Source organism: Haemorhous mexicanus, chromosome 14 (genome assembly GCF_027477595.1).
Source record: "Haemorhous mexicanus isolate bHaeMex1 chromosome 14, bHaeMex1.pri, whole genome shotgun sequence".
Classification (NCBI taxonomy): domain Eukaryota; kingdom Metazoa; phylum Chordata; class Aves; order Passeriformes; family Fringillidae; genus Haemorhous; species Haemorhous mexicanus.
Window position 1 is genome coordinate 10,960,770 of NC_082354.1, and position 21,951 is coordinate 10,982,720.

At 43.6% G+C, this 21,951-nt stretch overlaps 1 protein-coding gene across 2 annotated transcripts in view; it reads right to left on the bottom strand.

Moving 5' to 3' along the window:
• Positions 1-1,794: 1,794 nt before the first annotated feature.
• Positions 1,795-21,951, bottom strand: part of SH2D1A (SH2 domain containing 1A) — a 37,203-nt gene continuing 17,046 nt past the window's right edge. Inside the window, exons 1-5 of one of the 2 annotated variants that reach the window (XM_059858918.1) lie at positions 17,647-17,668; positions 16,973-17,239; positions 5,420-5,483; positions 2,934-3,069; positions 1,795-2,574 (exon numbers count right to left, since the gene is read on the bottom strand). In XM_059858918.1, the coding sequence (XP_059714901.1) occupies positions 2,534-2,574; positions 2,934-3,069; positions 5,420-5,483; positions 16,973-17,109 (378 nt within the window). In that variant the 5' untranslated portion in view covers positions 17,110-17,239; positions 17,647-17,668 and the 3' untranslated portion in view covers positions 1,795-2,533. Of the gene's footprint in view, positions 2,575-2,933; positions 3,070-5,419; positions 5,484-16,972; positions 17,240-17,646; positions 17,669-21,951 lie in introns of those variants that run through there. The other variant, XM_059858919.1, reaches the window with a different exon arrangement.

The window sequence follows — 21,951 nt, forward strand, 5'->3', positions numbered from 1 at the left end:
AATGCACTTCTGGAGTCAACCACAGTCAAACCAGTTATCCTCAGCTCACTGCACCGCGAAGCGGGTGAGCAGCTGCTGCTTCTCTGCTGCAGGTTTTGCACACGCAGCCTCAGCCTCGAGCCAATATAGGACAGTTCAATAGGAAACAGCCCCTGGGCAAAGTTCTTCCCACTGCATGCATCCCTACCACTGTGCAATCATCTGCCAGGGATGATTTCCAGGCACACCTGTTCCTGCTCCCAGGAGAGGCCAGGTGAATGAGGGGTTTAGACCCAGCACTTGGAAAGCAGAAGAGCTCCCTGGGAAGGCTGGGGCTGCACACACACACACTGCCAGCACCCAGCAGCTCAGCAGGCTCTGGGGAAGCATGGTTTGCAAAGCTGGAGAGGAACTGCCAAGGACCAGATGCTGCAGGCTCACAGCAGGCTGGGAAACCTTTAAGGCAGGGAGGAGAAGGGAAAGCTTCAATGGGCACAAGTGACAGCAAACCAGCCAGTACATTTGTGAGTTATGTAATGATAAAAAAAAACAGCTTTTAAATATTTTACTAAAGAGAAAATCATGCTGGATCTGCCACTGTATGGCACTGTATTGAGGTAAGACTAATTTCAACCAACAAGCACACATACAAAAAAGGCACAGAGCAACACATGTACATGCAGTGTAAAATATGATGGGACAGTTCACTGCAGATGAAATTTGGCCTTCAATTAGACAGAAACTGAGTAATGAACTGAAAATGCCTCAACCACAACTTTGCAACATTGTTGCCCACTAGTCCCTGTTAAGATGGGGCTGTTCATTCATTGCACTTATTCCTATTGCTGGTTTACAAGAAACCTGAGCTTCATAGAAAATCCTTTGTTGTTTACACTGTCTCACTCACACATTCAGAGAAGGTAAAAAGGTTCAGCCTTATCAAATGTTACTTGGAGCATACACCTTGCTGAATCATGGACTTGCAGCCCACTTAGTTCTGTCATTGTTCACATCCAACTTGCCTTCAGTGAGGTGAAAACAAGGCAGGTGTGGGGCCTCTTGCTGTGCCACCAAACTGCAGGTGACAGTGTCTGGTGAAATTCAGTCAGTTATGTTCTCCCTGAGTCTGTAGCCTGGCATTTCTGAAAAAAGCCTCCTTCTTTCTTAGAAAATACTTTTAGCCTTCCAAGATCTGCAGAAGAGACAAGTATAGGCATAAAACATAACCAGAGCAACCCTATACAATGTTTAAGCATTGTTTTTCTGTAATTACATGTATTTTTGTAGACCATTTGTTATCGTTGTTAGTCTTCTGCTTGGGAAGGGAGCATGTGAGACTCGCATTCTTTTGGTAGTCAGGACCATTTCTGTTTGTTGAAGCATAGCCAGTGGTGGCACAAACCAGCCAGCTGGACCAGATACATCCCCCTTGCACACAAACAAGGCTGGGCCCTAGCCAGGGTCCCTCCCAGAGACCACAGGAACTCACACAAACCAATCTGGCAAAAACCCACCTAGAGGTAGTCTGGACTGTGGACAGCAGTGCAACACAGCCCTATCTCCCCAAACACAGCCTTATCTTCTCAAACAAGAGGGCCATAGGACACCCAAACAAAAAGTGTTTAAAAGGGTTTCCTATTGTCTGCCAGTCCATTAGCCCAACCACACTTGTTCCACCCCAAGTGCAAAAGGCACATCCTCTGAGTTCTCCAATAGCCTCACCTAACCCTGCACAGCTGATGAGTCCTCTAGATTTAAAACTCTCTCCAGGAGCCCAGCAGCAGCATGGAAACACACAGAGAGGAAAAGAAAAGCTGTCATGCAAAAATAATTTATTTTTTTAACTTGTATGCAAGGATGGCTTGTTTCAAGTACAGGGAACACCTAAAAGCAAAGAACAAGGCTTTCCACTTCATTGGGTGGTCTTGGTTACTCTATGCATTACTTATGTTCTTGGTCATTGGTGAAAACTATGGATTTTGTTAGAGGGCAGAGTAACTGCTTTGATGGGAAATCAGTTCATGGGGATCCTCATGGTATCACATCTGGAATATCTTTAGGAACTGTATGAATGACAAACACACAGCCCATCCAAGGCAAGGACACTTTAATGTAAACAATTCTCCCAAGGTTATAAAAGGGGAGGTGCCCAATTCTGCATAAATTCCAACCAGAACAAAGCAAAGCAGGATCTAAAGTTATGCAATGTAAAATTAATAACTAATTATTAATTAAAAACTGATCTTGAAGGGAAAAAAATTTTTCCTTGACAGTACAAAGGGGGAAAAAAAGACATAAGGGATTTAGCAGTTCATGCTTTTTTATCCTCTCTTCGGAAAAACAAAAACAAAAAATATCCCACCCTAAGTTCAAAGTACTCTGAAATCTAAACTTCTACATCTTAAGCAATAAATTCTTTGAAATACACATTTCTGCAAATGTTACAGGAAAACTCACAGAGTTGTATTTACTATCATATAAATCATTCTGTTTTAAAGCATAGATTAGAGGAGATGCTGGAAGATGTGGTTATGTCACACTTGGGAAGACATCCTCATGACGGCTGCAGGTGGAAGTCATAGCCTTCATTCCTCCCTAAGAGAAATAATCACAAATATTTGAACAGAAGAACATTGTAAGAAAATTGACAGTCCAGAAGGCTCATACTTCCATGGGCAACGGTGGTGGTGAGGGAAGGCAGCCACTGCTGCCCTAGCACTCAGGAATACATATTCAAAATCCATTTTCTTATCACATTGACAGGCCCTGTCTGTAACGAGCACCTGAGTGACAGCATTTCAAATTACAGGATAGCAAAGTTAGGGCAAATTTTTGGCAATGTCACTCTGCTGGCTAGCTCAGGTCAAATATACAAGTAAGTCTAAGACCTCTATCCCTGCCACCATGAAGGGCTGTGCTCAGCTGCAGCCAAGGTTCCTTCCCCCCACCAGTACCTGGGGAGTAGTTGGCTTTCCCGTGGTTGACAACTGGGTTCTGCAGGGGTGTTACAATGCCTTGGTTGGGTTTCTGGAAGGCTGAAATGAGGTTGTGCACTTTCCGAAAGAGCCTCCGGTGGACCCCAGGCGCTGTCTGCAAAGCCAGAGGGGGAGAGGTGAGAAGGAGTGCAGGGTACCCTGTGCTGGCACACAGGCCTTGTCCTCAGAAATGCACCCAGCTCCCAGGGAAGGAGCCAGCCACGGATGTGAACCCCCTGATGTGCCAGTTCCAGGTGACTCAATGAGCCACACTGCCCTCTGCTTTCCCCGAGGCATCCCAGCCTTCCTACTCTGAGCAGTTCCCAGCAGCATGGTGACAGAAAGGTGGAAAAGGGACAATTTCTTAATCACTACAAGAGCAACCCACACTAATTACCCACACTCACCTGCCACACAAATTAGACAGACTTACAAGTGACCCTTTGCTACTTCTGACCCTGACTTAATGCAGAAAGTGATTTAACCTCCTTACCAATAACCTTCTAGCCTGTATCAGTAAGATAGTTCCATCCTAGAAACACCAGGGAGAAAACCTAGAGAGCAACCTGGGCTGACTACAGAGAGGGAGTCCTCATAGCATTAAATTCCAGCAAGGACACAGCCTCTTTGCAAACCCTTCTTGGAGTATTCAATGTTGGCTTATGTGTTCATTGAGTATTCCTGTCTACTTCTTGTACAAAGACAGCAGCCAAATGTTACCTATTTATTAAAAGTGAGAGTCTTTCTATATCTCTACATTAGCAATTTTTCAAACAGTATTAAATAAAACTATGTGTGCTTTTAATCAAAAACCCAACGTTTGTGTTAAATCCTTAGGGCATTCTCATAATAACTCCCCTTTACCAAAGTCAAGGGAGGACAAGCACAGGTCCTACCAGCATAGTCCCATTCAAGGGACACTGCTCTCACCCAGCAGCTGTGAGCTAAATCCAGCCTCCCTGGCACCAGCTGGAATTTTCACTCTGGCTGGGATTTCACAGCACTGGTTTAAATTCCCTACCTCATCCTTGAAAGATGGGTGTGACCTGAGCTTGCTCAGATTTACCAGCCACAGGGAAGGAAGCAGAAGCCGGAAAGGACCAGCTGCCTCTGGAGTCTGTTTTGGCCTTGCAGGCACACTCTGTGGGGATCAGTTGGACCTAGGCTGCTATGTCTAACAGCTGAAGCCAGCATGGTCTTAGCAACATTTACTTAAAGGCTTCTGTTCCTAAAGGGAAGGGCTGGCATCATGGATCTGTAGCTGGGATCTTCTCCTGCAGAGGATGTACAGGGAAGCCTGGGCCTTCAGCACATATCTGATGTGAAATTCAGGTAAGGTTTGCCCAAGATACAGCCAGGGAAAGACCAAAAGCCATACACAGAGTGCCAGCAGAGGTCACAGGCCAGACATTGTAGCAGATCTATATAGCACCAGAAAAACCTCACTGCAGATGCTGATGTCATCTGGGGCTAAAGGAGGCTGCAGCCTCAGTCAGGGAATTACCCTCCACAGGTGGAGGTCCTTGGAGTCCTGGAATCGTTCCACAGATGCCAGTGCCTACCCTGGCATGATGGGTGCACTGTCACCCTCACCCTGTCCTGAAAAACTTCTGTCTTGGGCACTACAAATCCTAACCCTTACATCAACCTCCTGATGTCTTATAGAAAGAATTACTGGGCACTATTCCCAAGGGTCACAAGGATAATTATCTACTCCACAATAATGTCAGTCATTTCCACCCCCTGATCTGTTCAGAGTAACCCAAGAATCAGTTTTGTGTTTCAGAATCACTTCTAATACAGCAATGGCCAAGGAATTATGCCTGTCTAGAAATCGTATCATATTTTAAATAAATGTTCATTAACATACAAACAGAGAGCTAATTATGAATTAATACACAGAGTACATTCAAAGGAAAAAAAAACATAAAATAAATAGAGATTAACATCCCAACTTCATCAACCTAAATGTTGTCTGTATTACAAGTAATGTTTTTCTGCACCCAAATTACCAGTTTCTTGTCATATGGGCGAAAATATATTTCGTATCAAATTTTGGCTATATTTTGCACTAAGGATGAATTAATCTGGATTGATGAATTAAAACACTGTACATTGAAAATTATTTCTTAAGTATTCTGACATTGATGGTACATAGGATAGAAGGAAACAGATTGTGCTTGTCAAATTATAAAACCACAATATTTTTGCCATTTAAAATGATGCAAAATGATGCACTATTGCATTATGCAACAGCTGAAATGAAACAGAGAATTAATTTATGAGTTCTAGACTGTCAGTAGTGGCACCAAGACATCTTACTGATGGATGCACTCTAGATCGATTACCATCAATGAAAATCAGACTAGGCAGAAACATGAATAATTTGAATATATTTCATTAAATCTATAATCTATATCAAACAGTATGTAGAAATTTTCAGAAGGGAAAGGAGAAGTACACACCTCAGCACTCCAGGATCCAGTTTCTGTCTGGGAGACTCTGTAGGTATAAACATAACCCTGATGCCTGTGGAGGAAAAAAAAAATTGTATTTTTTATTAATTTCTCCTGACAGTTTTCACAAGAACTACATTGTTATGTGAGAGTTAGCTCATTTGCAACTTTTCTTTAAAAATAAATTCACCTCTAAAGGCTCTAGGTAGCTAAAAACCCCACTGGCTAGATGCAGTCAATGATTTACATGGTAGATTACTACACTAATATCCAAAAATTTAACTCAGAATCAATTAATAGGAGCTCCATGGGTACAACATTAGTTTAGATGGTATCAGATAAGAAAGACTGTATCGAGTTCAAGCAGCTATGGACTATGCTCTCAGGCACATGGTGTGATTCTTGGGGTGTCCTGTGCTGTGCCAGGAGCAGGACTCAATGATCCCAATGGGTCCCTTCTAAATCAGCACATTCTATGATTCTATGCTTCTATTTCACACTACATAGATTTACATGACTACACAGCAGAATTTAAAGGACCATTCCCTATCTGACCATCAATTCTTATTTTTAAGAAAGCAGAAATATATTGTATTTCTTTCCATTTATGCATGGCATTATAGCAGTTACTTCAAAATATGAGAAACCATCAGTGACACAGAAATCATATGATTGCAATTACTCATGATCTGTGTCAAATTCCTGTTTAAAAGTCATTACAGCAACCTTTGCAAAGAGGTGGCTGGTATAATTTGCCCTAGAAGGAAGTTATTAAGAGCTGGCACTCTGCTACAACCCAGAAAAGTGGGAGCAAAATGCCTGTGGTGATTTGGGAGCTCTGCCCCCATCATTTGAGTCCCACTGTGATTAGACACTGATGTGAAGGACACAAAGCCATTCTCTCCCATCTGGGCTGCTGCAGGGACAAGCTCCCTGTGCACAGCTGAGACACTGCCCTCCTCTCCTCAGGTTCGGGAATGTGCCTGATACTGCCCCACAATCCACCACAGCTTCATCCACCTCTTCATGTCTACCAAGAGAGCCTTTGCCCTGACTTTCTGTATGCCACCAGACAGACATGAAAAGCAGCTGGCCAGGCTCATTTCATGGAAACCCAAGGAGGGAAACAGCCATCACTGGTTTTCCTCTCTTTTTTCCCCAGCAAACTGCAGTCCAGGGATTTGGACCTTGGGAAGAGACATGAACAACCTGCTGTGCCTGCAGGAGGAGGGAAGAATGTGGAGCTGCTTTTCTCTCCATGCCATAGCACCATAGTCAGTGGTGTTTGAAGCCACAATTCAAGCCCAGTTGGCTAAAAGCACATTCCTCTAAGCCACTAGATTATGTATGTTCTTGTTCAAGGAATCCAGTGTCCCCCTTGAGGGCCCTCAGACAGTCTTGTACCATCTCTTCTTAAAGATTGAGAGCTGTGCCTGTGTCATCAGCTTTTCACAACATTATGTTCACATAAATTGTTTTTTTTTAAATTGCAAGGAGCTTTGCTGTACCTAAATATGTAGAACACCAGCCAACACATGGTTACTGAAATGTGGATTTTACAGGCCATAATGTACTGGAAAATACCAGAGAGGTCCTGGCATTTTGTTCCATCTCTTTGAAGTGGATATTTAACCTTTTACACAGTGATTTTTTTTCAAGTCTCAAATCCACCAATATGATTCTACACATCTAAAACTCATTCTCTTGACTTCTATTTTCAATACTACATTGTGCATAAAGATATGAGCAACCTGGTCTAGTGGGTGGCATCCCTGCCCATATCAGGGCGAGTTGGAACTAGATGATTAGATGAACTAGGGGATGTTTAAAGTCCCTTCCAATCCAAGCCATTTTATGATTCTATGATTCTACTACCCTTGCTTGTTTCTTGGCTTTCCCAAAAGAAATGTTTTCCCAACTGATTCAGTCCCCTTAAAATCTGATTTTTCCATAAACAGCATGGTTATCTGGACAGCCACTATTTGTTTTTTCTTTCATTGTTTTCTCCACATAAGAGATTGCATGAGTTGAAGAGGTTGAGGGGCTGTGGTGCTGTTCTGACTCTGAGCTGTCTGTTGACTCTCAGCACTATACCAGAAAGGTTTTCTAAGCAAAATGAATTGAAAAATAGAGGTCAGATAAAATAATATTCAGTACTGAAGTGTGGTGAGACACAATGCAGCTATCCTGTATTTTTCAAAATATCACACTGTAAAATATTTCACCTGAGCACAGGGAAAGCACAAAGGATAGTTCAGACTAAAAGCCCACGAGGTTCTGAAAAAGGAACAAGAATTTGAGAAGATGGATGCCTTGAGGACAGTGTGGAGAATGGGAAGAGAATGACATTGTTATCACAGCCTCCTGAGGGACAAGTGAGAGCCCTCCGCTCTCCTGGCAAATGTTCATGTTTTTCCCAGAGAAGGAAAGATTGAAAGGTCTGAGGGATTTTTCTGTGCTTAAGTTAAAAAACACAACATTATCATCTGTTACTGGCTCTGAAGCCACCAGGAAAGCAAGACACTTTGTAAATGGGAGATGACCTGGACATCCACATCTGCCTCTTCAAAGACAATGCTCAAAGGAAGCAAGGTGCATTTTGTTAAGAGGATGAACAGCTAGATCTTCCCATTGAACTACTTTCCATTGGGACCTTGGTCTCCACAAAATGAATTACAGCTCTTCTGATAAGTACTTTCCCAATGAAATGTGATCTTAACCAAACTTTCTGTCATGCAGCAGGAACTTACTTCATTACCACTTCAAAGAGATTTTTACCTTCCATTTACAAGTGATATGATTTTGGGTGAAGTTTACTGCTACATGGGCAAAAGCCTCCCATGAGAAAGATTTTCATGATTTAATCTACCTGACATGAACTAAGATCAGTGTGGGCTGAAGGAAGATCAAGGTGTTTTTCTTGAATGAAAAATTAAGTACACAAATTAAAATTGAGATCGCTGAGGACATTACCTTCCAAAGAGTAAAGTGTGTAACACTGGAAAAAAGCAGGTGAAAAAGTTCATTTACTGAAGCTTAAGTCTCAGAAAATGAGAAATTCTCCAGCTAACATGAGAGGACAGCTCAATTTTCTACATTTTACTCTCTCCAGGGCAGAAAAAAAGCTCCTAGAGAGACACAATGTTCCTATATGTGGTGCAAGCTCAGGGAGCACTCTCAGTACCAGCACATCTTGGAGGAGCACCAGTTCATGACACCCAGGTAAAGATTCATTGAGAGGCTCCCCCATTTACCTGTCTCAAGGACAGACACAGCCTCACTCACAACAGCAAAGCTCCTCTCTCCTGTCAGGGGACAGGAACAATAATGAATTAACATCTTGATGAATGAGGCTCTATAATTTTTTGATCACAGGCAAAAAACCCCAAAATGCTGGTGAGGGGAAGCAGAAAAGAACCATTGCTGTAAGGACAATACCAGATAGCACTTATGAAAGAGAGTGCTTTGGTCACTACTAATGACATTTTTATGACATCTCACTTTTCTTTTGTCTCCATAGGGAAAGGTATGTTATACCAGCTGGGAACTGCACTACCACAGGCTCTGTTTCAATACTTTCCCTTGGAAAACTTTGTCAAAGAAAAACCTAGAAAAAGTTGCTATTACAGGAAGACATTATATAGGCTTTTTTCTATAGGCTTTTTTTATTCTTTATAGCTAGATAATTCCTCTCAAAGAGTTACCAAGGCATCGTTCACAGATGACATACTGAAACACCATCTGTCTACCTGTCCTCTCCATTCCTCCTTTCTAGCTGTGATCAGACCTGTTAAAGCTGCATTTATGTTAACAGGTGAATGATTACAATCTTCTGCACCATTGAAACAGCCCGAGGACATTACACGCATGCTGCAGATTAAAATTAATGATGACATTTCAGCTGCATGGTATACTTTAAAATCATTTCCAAACACTTTGCATCTCAGTTGGGAGATTTTATTAAACTAATTTTTATTCATTTCTGAGCCCAAAATTGAACACATTAAAAGGTAGAAAGACAGAGAGACAAGGTAAAGCCATGTCAGCAATAAATTACACCAATTTCTTCCTCTGTGCGTATCTTTCTCTTCAGATGCCATTGTGTTATGTCAATCACCTCTTCTTACCTGGTACATTTACAACCTGGCCTTACCTTGGGATTTCACTTTACAACATGGTTTAAAACCAGACCATGGTGTAGCCTACAAACACTGGTTCTGAGCATTAGACTGCCCAGAGTCAGTTTCTTATAACTTTGGCACATTTCAGCATTTCAGACTGAAATTTCATTTCTTAGGTATTTGCCTCACCCTCCTTTAGGGATGGAGAAGGCAGAAGGGAATATGTTAGGCAAAACAATGCTTTTCCCATGTTTAAAAAAAAAATCTTCTAATTGTCGGGGGGGTGCCCAGTTTTCAGTAAGACATAAAATTTGTTTGAAAGAAGTTCTATCTCTTGCACTCTCTGAAAGCAATAGTGGCTCTCTATGCTGCGAGAGAAGCACCCTCTAAAGGTTGTTAGCAGTTGTAGCATCACCATGTCTGGGCTGGCTGTACCATGGGCACTCAGCCAAGCAGTGCCCATGATCTCAAATGTATGTGTGTTGCCTGGCCTAGATCAGTGAGATTAAAACCAGAAGGTAATTTAGTAATTGGGCATCTTGGGCAGGAAGCTTGGGATGAGGTGGGATGGATGTGGAAGGAAAGTAAAGGGGACTAATATCTATGCAAGCTGGGCAAGGAAACAGCAATGAACATTGAATCCCTGACAGAAAGACTAAATGAGTAAGGAAAGGGATATACAGAGGTAAAGTATGAGGAGGCTTGGTCTGGGAGAAGCACAAAATCTGAAACAACAAAATCTGAAGCTGAAACAACCAGGAGCAGAAGATGGGTGTTTTGGAAGCCAAACTTGTATGAAACAAGGAAACAGATCTCAGCAATGCAAAGTCAGCAAGTTGTGCAGAATAACATTGGGCAGCCTCAGAATCCCTTCCCACGGCCCTTACACAGGGAACCCAAAGCTAGAGGGTACTGCAGACCTGGGGCTCTTGTGTCACCTTTCTCTTCTGTGAAACAGAGTTAAACTCTCCATCTCTCAAGCAGAGATAATGCTTAGAAACCACTGAATGCTACAGAGATGAGCACCACACTGCTCTGGAGAGGAGCCCTGCTGGGCAGCTCAAGGGGGACTCCGGAGCAGGGGTCAATGGCACGGAGCAGATGAGCATGAGAGCTCAGGTTGGAGCCACTTCTGCCCTACCATAGGTGTTTGATGTAGGTGCAGATCAGCTCCTGAATGCCCAGAGGGAACAACTTCAGGCAGTTTCCTGGTGGGCAACCCTGGATAGGGAATGTGGGTGATGGCATGGGCACAACAGGAGATACAGAGGTGGGAGATGGCTACCACAAAGCCAAAACCCCTGAATTTAAGGGAATACACAGCAGTGCCTCGGAGCCTTTAAGCTTCTCCTCACTCTCCTCTAGAATTTGTATTTTCTGTTTGACAAACAGACCGATTCTCTCCTTATTTAGGTCTCAGCTAGGGACAGCAACTCAGAAATTACCACCCTTCAGCTAACTCAAGCTGAAGAAAAAGCCTTCACATTGAGATCATGCGCAAGATACAAGGTCTGTGTCTGGAAGAGTGAATAAAATAGGTTAAACTGGTGTTTACAACATCTGAAAAGCCCAACAGAGTGACTGTAGCTTAAATCACAGCAGCACTTGAGTGAACACTTCTGTCACTGATTCCTTTATCAACACTTCTTGTGGGAAAAATTTACCCTCAATACCACATGAGTAATACATATAACTTGCTGTAATGCTGCAGAATTATTTAAAAAATGCATTATCTTGATTTTCTCTTCCGAAATTAATAAAAGCTTAAAAGAGAAAGTTAAGTCTAGAGTCTAGTGAACTAGCTCTGAATTTACGCAGATATTTTGTGGAAGATTGTCAGTATCTTTAACACATCAACACTTCTATCTGAAGAAATGCTGCTAATTTACCTAAAGAGCAAGTATGTAGCCTTTCTGAACAGGGTATGTGTCAGTCTGGTACAAGGAGATTCCAGCCAAAAGCAATACCTCAAAGAAGAATTTCTTGAAATTCAGAAATAAAGTAAGAATTTATTCAAATCTGAGATGCTAAATAGAAGGATATTACCTTACGGCAGGCCAATATCTTAGCCTCCCACTAAGTTTCATCAATTCCATGATTCAGGCTGTCTATCTTTCCAAGAAAAGTCATTGGAATATGTGAAGGTCATTAGCCAAGTTCTGCTCAGCAAAGACAACACTCACTCTGGTTAGCAGGCACCTGAAATACTCATGTTAGTAAAATTTACCATTGTGCTACAGAAGACTTTTTTCAAAGCTGAAAACAGCGTGTGATATTTGCAACAGCAACACTGAGGGGTTTCTTCTTTTGTTTCAAATTATGTCTTAAATGATGATGATGATTATGTGCAGTGTTACAAAAAAATGCCATGTCTATCAAAAAGAATACACAGGAAACAAAGGAAATGCTAAGCAGAAGCTGGCTTGTGATCCTGTATTACACCTTTGTACTGTACAGTTGATGTATCTGTCTCATCAGAAAGTTTCAGCACGTTGCCTTGAACTTGTGCACCGTGGTTACAGTGACAGAAAAAATAGTACACGTAAAATCTGATAGGACTGCAGCCTATCCCTGTTTCCATTACTGCTGCTTCAAGAGCTCTGAACAGCTTTCAATTCCAGCTTTTGATTATTCTCCACAAATTTAATGCAGCACAGTACACAAACGGCTGGTTTCAAACAAATCACCTGAACATACAGTTTGACAAGCATGTCGTGTTTGTCTTACTTACAGCTCTGAAACAACTACTAACATTCTCAGTATTTTCAAGCATGTGAATTTTAAAACCCAAACTACAAATGCTTTATATTTACCAATTCAGGCCTGAGCTGCTTGTTTCTGCATCTGTGCTCATATATCTGTAAAGGAACATGGGGCTTTCGGCACTCTCAGGCATCTTCTTTATACATTTTTCAGGCAGGGCTGAAGAGGCTGCTCCTCAAAGTAGTCACCATTAGTGTGTCCCGTGTCCCCTATTGACTTCATTAGGAGCTGTGAGCACAGAGGATTTCTGAGTGTGCTAAAAATGTCAAACGGGGCATTGAGCAGAGAGGAAACCAAACCAGTAAAGAAAGCTCCCTGGAACAATCAGGCTTGATATTAAAGCCCTGGTGTACTGTGTGTAGTGTCTAACTTGTTTATGGGTAAAACGTGTATGTTTTATAAAGCATATGCATTTCTTCTAGACCAGTTCTCATGAACAGCAAAAATCTTGCTTTTTAGTGCAACTCTAAAAACTACCAGGAAAGGATTGTGTACCTCTGTTGACATATTCACAACATCCTTAAAGCAGGTATTATCAATTCAATAATGATATTCATACAATGAAGACCCAGGAGCATCTGGTATTAAAATCTTTGCCAAAATCTGAAAGCAGCACCTCTGTTTGCAAGAGCTCCAGAGCATACAATTGCAAATCAAAACATTCCTACTCTTCCATGCATAGTTTAATTGTGGTCTTAAAATATTTTTGAAAGTGGGTCCTTTGTGCTTTGCTGCAGTCACACTAAGAAAACATTCATTGTCACTTTGAAGGTTTTCAGGCACACCATGTGCACATCCCAGCTTCAGAAAGTGGAAAGCGGCATTCAAGGGAGATAAATCAGTAGCTCAGGAGAAACAAGGAAGAGAGAAAGCAGAGAGTTTTCTAGATGAATGCTCCAACAGGGTCCTGCCTGCTGCAGTTACCCACCTCTATAGGTCAGGTTTTATGCTACTACCTGTCTCTTTTATGCTTGCCCTGTAAAATCAGCGTCAGTCACAAGGGATTCATGAAGTCTTTGACTCTTCTCCTTTTTAAAGGTCAGGGCTCTGCTTTTTAATTGGAAAAGCAAAAGGTGAATGAGCCTGACCACGAACACTGCAGTCCTCATTGTGTGCCTTAAGAGGCTCAAAGCCTGCCAAAATATGTCAGGGCTTTTTGGAGGTGCTCGAGGGGGAGGATGTGGTGGTGATTGTGGCATTACAAATTTATGCAGTTTCTTGGGAAAAGGAGACATTGTTTGAGCATAAGCCATGCAGTGAAATCACAGGGCTTGACAATTACAGTACCTGGAGCTGGAAGTGCAGAGCAACCACTAATGTGAATTCAAGTAGATGACACCACTGTCATCCAAATATATGCTTAACTGCTCTTTTGATAAATATTTCTTTTCTCTTTATCAGAACTCTGCCTTGTAATTCCCCTGTGACGGGAAGAGGAACCCTAAAAAGGGTTAGAACCAGGAAGCTGCAGGACTTTGTTTTGGTTTGTTTTACTTCCCCAGGGAAGTGGAGGGAGAGGGAAAAGACAGACTGAACATGTCTTGATTTTGGAAAACTGGACTATTTTTCTCTTTTTGTTTTCTAAGGGCAATAGAAACACTACCGGCAGCATAAAACATATACACTCCTGGTAGAAATTTTCATTGGAAACATGAAAAATATTTTGTTTAGCTCTGATACTTATTGCAGTATATCAAATGGCAGCTTTATTTCCTGTGTTTCAAAGATCACTTCATTACTCCTAGTAAATTCATCTTTTGTCTGATCTTCATACGTCAATATATTCTTATAGTGATCTTCGGCATGGATTCTGAGCCATAATGTAAACTGCTAAATGACTTTCTTATTCCTAATCATTTCCATGATTTATTTAGAATGAAACATTTTTAAAAGCAGAAAAATACTTACTCTTTAATTTTCTTTTTCTTACAGAGTGAAAATAGCAACCGCACACGTCCCTGTTTTTACCAGAGCTGCCCTGCACATACATGTTTGTCACCTCTTCCATCTCTGCCCATGGTGTTCAGACTGGAATTTGGACAGGTTATGCCCATTGGCTTCTTTTGCCAAAGCCAGGCTTAGCATTCTCCACCTAATACATTCCTCCATCTCTCATGCCTTCCCTTCCTGCTCCTCCAGTCTCCCCACTAAAGTGCTCTGCTTTGGCAAACTTTGCCTGTCAAAGCACTTCTCCAGTTTATAGCCCACATTTCTTCAAACTGTCAATGCTATCTCAGTGTGGGAACTTTCCTGGTATAAAAACTGTCTCCACAGTTAGTGTGTGACATGCTGTTTACCCTATCTGCTATTTCTTACGTAATTATTTGAATTGACTATTAAGAAGTATTGGAACCAAGGCTTAATGCTACCATTTTTCAACCACCTTTCTTTCTGTATCACTTCATACTCAACATTTTTCATTTAAATTTTATCTGGATTTACCCAAGATGCTACTTCAAATTTCCTTTATAGAACAACTATTAAGGATCTATGTTCTGAGCCTGCAGAACACTCACCATTAATTTTTGGTTTTTTGCTTTCACCCTTTTGTTTATCATACATATGTTTCAATGCAACATACCATGGAGACATGAATGGCTCATCATTTTAGAAACAATTTGCTCTGTTTCTTACTGAAGTATCTTTTCCTCCAAAGATTGCAGAGCTTCACAGCTAGAAAACCTTTAATTACTTCCTATTTTCATTTTCTGTATTTTATTTCATTAATGAGATTTCTTTCAAAGAGCATAAATTACTACCAATATACAAAAAATCCCAGCTGACAGAAAGACCTTGTTACATACCTACACCCTGATTTAGACTGATGGTGGACTAATTCTAGTATTCTCTGTCTTATTCAGCATTGTAACACTCTTCCTGACCCTTTCTCTAATGGCTTAGTGTTTCACCTGCACTGAATGACTTCTGAGTGTAAGGGTGGTATATCCCCATTTCCTCTGATAGTTATTTTAAAGAGATTCTGCTTTTATTGCCTATTTCCATCACAGGAGTCAGCACTCCTTACCTCTTGCTATGTCTCTTCCATTTTCATTTAACTCAAGATGCCTCTTATTTCCCATTTTTCAGCTGGCTGTTAAGGTATTTGTTAGCAGGAACACCTAACTTGGTTCACCTGATTTCATGAGAGAAGAAAAAATACATCCTCTGCCACAAAGACCTTCCCTGAGAAGAGCATTGTGTATTTTTGGACTGTCTATAACCATCTTGCATGTCTCCATTTACTGGTCTATAACAGGAAGATAATGATGCTCACCCATGGCTTAATTACATATCGTCAGAAACGTATTCAAGGGATTTGGAGAAAACTGGACTTAGGACCCTTCTTCCCCTTGTGTTTTTTTGCCAAGTACCTGAGTTCCTTCTGTTAGCTGATTTCATGCTGGACCTAAAAGGGTTTCCTCTAGTGTTCCTTCTCCTACTAAAGTATGGCATAAGTGTTATCTTTGTTCTGATGCAACAGTACAGTGTCACCAGGACTTCCAAGAATTTTGCCAACAAACAGTAGGGTAATTAAGTTTCCTCATTAAAATGAGGTCCTATGAATAGAAAGTCCCCTAGCTCCCCCAGGGGAACCTTTGCTCTCTCTCTGACAGACCATCCCATCAGATGTCTCCTTTTCACCCTATTTAATGAAACATTATTGATGGTTTGTTACCATCAGTATTTCATGTGCATTTTGCTCCAAGCCTCGTGGCCTTGGGGGACAAGCCACAAGCTTGTGGGACTGAAAGCATCCTGAACACATTGCGGATGGCAGCACTCGGTGTTACCTTTCCCAATGACAGGGTCACTGGGGATGCTGCTGAGCACACCCATGAGCACACTAGGGAAGCAGAAGAACATAGACAGAAAGCAAGAAGGTCATCCAGCACAAAGAGGCAGTACACGCCATCCTGAGTCAAGGTGCCTGGCATTTCTCCATGGCACCTTGCTTATCCTTCCCATGTGCCAGCCTGATTTCTCTTTATGGCTTTTGTCTGTGGGAAGCGTGGGCTCTGCAAGGCAAAACCTGCTCCTCTTTGCTTTGCAAGGGACCTCTCACCACTTATTTCACCCCTCTATCTTAAGTCAAGGTGAAGGAGCCATAAGCCTCACTCACGTAAGCAGGTGGTAACACTACAACATGTTTTGTTGTGAGGACACCCCGTATAGCGGAGGGGACTGTCGGCAGTCAGCTGCCGCCTGAGCAGCCCTGGCGGCCCTGCGCTCCCGGCCCGCTCCTGGCCCAGCCATGCCCGCACTCCCGGCCCGCTCCTGGCCCGACCAGCTCCGCACTCCCGGCCCGCTCCTGCCCCGGCCAGCCCCGCACTCCCGGCCCGCTCCTGCCCCGGCCAGCCCCGCACTCCCGGCCCGCTCCTGCCCCGGCCAGCCCCGCACTCCCGGCCCGCTCCTGGCCCAGCCAGCTCCGCACTCCCGGCCCGCTCCTGGCCCAGCCACCTCCGCACTCCCGGCTCGCTCCTGGCCCGGCCAGCCCCGCACTCCCGGCCCGCTCCTGGCCCAGCCAGCTCCGCACTCCCGGCCCGCTCCTGGCCCAGCCAGCTCCGCACTCCCGGCCCGCTCCTGGCCCGACCAGCCCCGCGCTCCCGGCCCGCTGCCCCGGCCAGCCCCGCGTCCCTGGCCCTCGTTCCCAGCCCCGCGCTCCCGGCCCCGCTCTCACAGCACGCAGAGGCAGTAGACCCCCGGGATGCTCTCGCTGTCCCGCAGCAGGTAGCTGCCGTCCGTGCCCGCCGCCAGCAGCAGCTTCTCCCCAGCCTCTCGGGTGATGGCCCCGTGGTAGACGGGCAGTGTGTCCATGCCAGGGCCTGTCCCGCTGCAGCTGCTCTCCCGTGCCTCAGCCGTGTGCTCCCTCAGCCTCCCGTCTTGGTGGCAGATGTAAACAGGATGTGTTCACACTTCTGAAGCCTCTGCACTGGGTGAGACAGCACTGAGGGAAGAGTGAGGAACGAACACAGCATTTTTGTGGGTTTTTTTTCCTATGCCCCTTTCTGCCTTCCTTTTACGTAAGCTGTAACATCTTCGTACCCTCACAGCTCTCCTGCAGAGGTGTCATTTCACATCGGCTCTCGGCCATGTGGCTCCTGCTCAGCAGGGATGGCACTCAGGCACACGATGGCGGGGGGAGGGGGGGCAGCGGCTGCCCTGGCTGCGACAGGGAGGGCAGGACCCGGGCACGCCTGTCAGCGGCTATGCCAGGCACTCCCCTCTTCTGCTGTTAACCCAAGGGGATTATTACTCCAAGAAGGGAATTTTTTTAAACCTCTTGTTTTTAAAATCCCCAGGGATGAGACTAGAGGAGGTCAGCTGACCCCCCTGTCCCACCAGAGCACTCACCTCAGGCTGCAGGTGCAAGCACAGCCCCTGCTCCACACCAGCTGCTCCAGTGCCCACAGACACAGCCCCGGCTGATTCACCTCACCAGGGCTTGTTCTCAAAGCCTTTGGTGCTGTTTAATCACTGTTAATGTCGGGGTGGTCATTACAAGGCAACAGCCTTGGCACTTACAAGGCTCACATCTTCCTGGATGCCATCGCTGCCGATGCTGCCTTCATGTGGGGCATGACCTGGCATCCAAAATCCTGAGCCATGTCTGAAAGAGCCATTTCTCTTCACCTGCTGTGGCTGAAGACAGTTCCTCAATATATTTGTCAATTGAATGCCCCCACATGCACGTGCACAGCTGTTTGCAAACAAGCTGTCAATGTGCTTTAATGTGCCCCACAGATATTTCCACCCCACAGTTATTTCCACCCATGGAAAAACTGAGCATGTTTCCCTGCAGTTATGGCCACCATGGGGCTGCAGCAAGCTCAGGGCTAAATTCATCCCTGGCATGAGGCTGCCACCCTCTCTCAAAGAGCCGCCTTCCCACACCTGGGTACGTGAGCAAGAAGTCAGTAAATTATAGCAATAAGTATGGGTTGTGGTTATGATTGATTGCTTTTAAATTGAGTTTACTAGCAGGACAGGACAGAATTAAATAATCTCATCCAGCTGCTCGCAGATGCTGTGTCCTTGTTGAAGTTAAGGATAGATGAAAAAATAGCTTTTAAGATACACAGTTCAGGAACAGAAATCAAATTTAAAAAATAGCAAAAATAATAGATGCTCTTTTTAATCTTCAATCAATCTAAGTGTTTTCTCTCAACCATTTCACAGTGCATGTCTTTACTTTTTGGTCTTCAATATAGTTTCTCCTTGGAAATATTTTTTTCAAACTAACTTAATTTTTCCTTTTGAGGGATGGGAATTTCTGATGTGAGAGTCACAGGGCAGCTCATGCATGGGGCACTGCACAAAGTCTCTGATGGCAAAGCTGCAGCATTTGGAGGCCAAGAGCCTCTTTCCTCACAGGGAGATCCTGGCAAGTGACTGCCTCCCTGGCTGGCACTGAGAGGCTGAGAAAGCTGCAGAAACCTCAGCTGAAGAGAGACTGAAAACTCCCACCACCGAGTTTATGGCCTTTCTATCTCATTATGCAGGCATTCATTACCCCCTTTACGTGAACCTGGGGACTCAGACATCCTGCTTGGTTTTTTAAACCAGTTGTTAAAGTATTTGCACATAAAGTAGCTGCTGCCTACTGCAAATCTGATTAATGTGGACAGCAACAAGCTGTAAAGCTGCTGCCTATTTCTTCTCATTTTCCAAACTACCTGTGCTCTTGGGGATTTCATCTAACTTTCCCACTTCTTAACCTATTCTCAATATTAATAGCTGATTTCAGAAAAAGTATGTGTGTAATTAACTGGAGAGGAAAACCAGCCAGAATCATTTAATTCTGCAGATTTTATTGTCCCAGTCATCAGATTTCAACTAAAAAAAATCATAAAAGTTTTCACTGTGGGATCCTCTCCTAATGTGGAGTCACCACCTTACCCAGCCAACCTACATTCTCCAGCACTTGGATGAAGAAGCATCTATTACTGTAAAACAGCTGTAAACACACAACTTTGCTAGTCTGGTTAAGAATCTATAAAAGTCCAGATACTGAATCTCAACCCCAGGCTTCCATGCAAATCCCTTTACAGCCCCACTGACTAGGGGGAATTGCAGCTATTAAGAAATCATGGAAATGCTGTGTTTGGGAACAAGGGACAGTGACACTGAGGCACCTGTCAGGGACTGAAATGGTTCATGCCTTAAACATTGTTATGAAGGAGTTTTGCCCATTATAGCAAAAACTGTATAAAGAAGCAACAATGCCAGAACTGTATAAAGAAGCTACTTCTACCCCCACCCCCACCGAAGATGCCTGATTGGAACTTTGGACCCTGAGTTAAGCCACGTAGATAAGATAAAGAGGACACTACTGTTCAGTAATCTCAGGCTGAGGGAGAAGGATGCATCCACAAGAAATCCAAGCCCAGCATCTGTGCTGAGAATTACCTCTGGCCATGTTTGGGATGGGGAAGACCACAGCCTACAGAGGCCAGGTTTATACAGCCCTTCCCACAACTGAGGGAGGGGGGACAATGTTTTTTGTGTGTGGCGTAACCTCTGATCAGAGGCACTGAACATCCATCCTTCCTTACACAAATAGGCCCAGCTGTGAAATCCCCAACCCCACAGGCCACGTGTATGGGACATCCATGTGGGAGGCAGCTGAGGGGGTGTCATAATCCATCAAAGACCCCCCAAAGTGCTCCCCAGACTCCTTCCTGAGGCTTTGCACCACAGCATTGCAGGTGAGACAAAGTGATGTAAAAGATCCAGAGTCTGTTGCAAGACACCACCAAACTGCCCCCCACCCCACTGGGTGAGGTACCTGGGCATTCCCACCTGGCCTGAGCATATATTATTCCATTGGATTCTGTGCTTTTCAGGGGACCTTCACCACCAAGAAGACCTGCAGAGGATCAACAGAGCATCGTTGGGATACATGGAGTGGTGGTATTGTCTTTATTCTGTCTCTGTCCCATACTATTGACCTTGGCATATGGTCTCATTTGCACCTTAATTCAGACAGAGGCTTTTCTAATAACTGTAAAACCATAGCACCAAGCAGGATAAACTAAACCAAAGGATATAGGGGCTTCTTGGACTGAAAAATAAACCATGACATGCTAACACAGCTCTGTACCACACTAGTGAGGCTGGTGGAATGCCCCCAAACAAGCCATCTTCACTGCAGTTTGGCATCCAGTCACACTCACACCGACTGCCCAGGTTTCATCCATTTAATCTTGTGGATCTAAAGCATTGTTTGCCATCCCATTTCACACTGCTGCTTCTTTGCCATGGGGCTGAGAAGGCAAAATAGAGGAGCAGGTTGGGAACATAGGGAAATGAGAGAGAATTGAGGCTCAAAGGGATGCTGCTCCTGTTGGGATTATTTCCCCACCACCTTCCACAGAAAATGGTGATTTCTTTAAGCACCCAAGCACTGCCCTGTAGGACACTGCACACTTGTCATGTTTTGTTTGGAGAGTATTCAGCATATTTTGGACACCACTGTTTTGTGTATTTCATAAATCAGTCCAGCTAGCAATCCCTGCAGAATCCTTTAAAAAATTTATCTAAAAAATACATGAAAGAAAGGAAGCACTTAAAAGTGCTCTGAAATATTTGGTCATGAAAAACAAGCTCAGACAGATAGGACTGCATAGACCTCTTGGGTCATCAAGTCCACTTCTCTGCTATCTTAGCTGAACACATCATATAATTCCCTTCAGAAACTCATTTAAGTCCATCTTAAAAGTAGCTTGGGATTTGTTGTTGTTGTTTCCACTGTTCTCACTGGAAAGCAATTGCAGAACATTGCTATTCTGTTGTTTGGAAACCTGCTTCCAGTTCCTATCCTAAATTTATTCATGACCAATTTATGCTCATTTGTTCTTGTGCCAATGTTGTCCTCCAGTTTAAATAGATGTTTTCTCTTCCTAGAGCTTATGCCCATGTGGTATTTATAGAGGCCTCCCTCAGCATTCGTTTTGCCAAATTCCTTTGCACTGCAGGCTCTCCTTTCCATGGTCACCCTAATCATCTTTTTCCAGTTTCCCAAAACTGAAGCAAATAATTTGTGAATAGTGTGCACCATCCTGGCTGATTTCTAATACTTGTCTCATACACCATTACAGGTGTTTCATTACCCTGGCGAAAATACCCAGATTTGTATGGCCTGTGTTTTCCCTTCCTTGGAATTTTCTTACCTATGAGTATGCAGGTATAGTAGAAACCTGATTAACAAAACTCAGATGCATGAACTGGCAGTCAAACCCTTCTGAATTTTGTCTAATTTATCCTACTCTGAAGGTCACTCAGTTCTTCCTAAATGAGGGTGTTATTTGTCTTTGCAGTGACAGTGCCTGCCTCCCTTATGCCACTGGTAAATTCCATTAGCACACACTTATTTTTTTATGGGATCATCATTAATTAAAAATGTTAAATATTACTAGGCCCAAGACTGATGTTTGAGAAGCCTTACTGCCTTCCCTCAGTACTGATCTCCTCCTACCCTCACATTCTTATTCACTTTTTGATTTCTGTCTTTACTTCCCCTTGTAGGTAATAATTTCCCACATGGCACTGTACCAAATGCTGTACTTAAGTTTGGATAATTAACTGTAAGCACTTCCTTTGTCTAGAAAAATCAATTATGATGATATTTCAGGCGCCGGAACTTGTAGAAGTACCTGA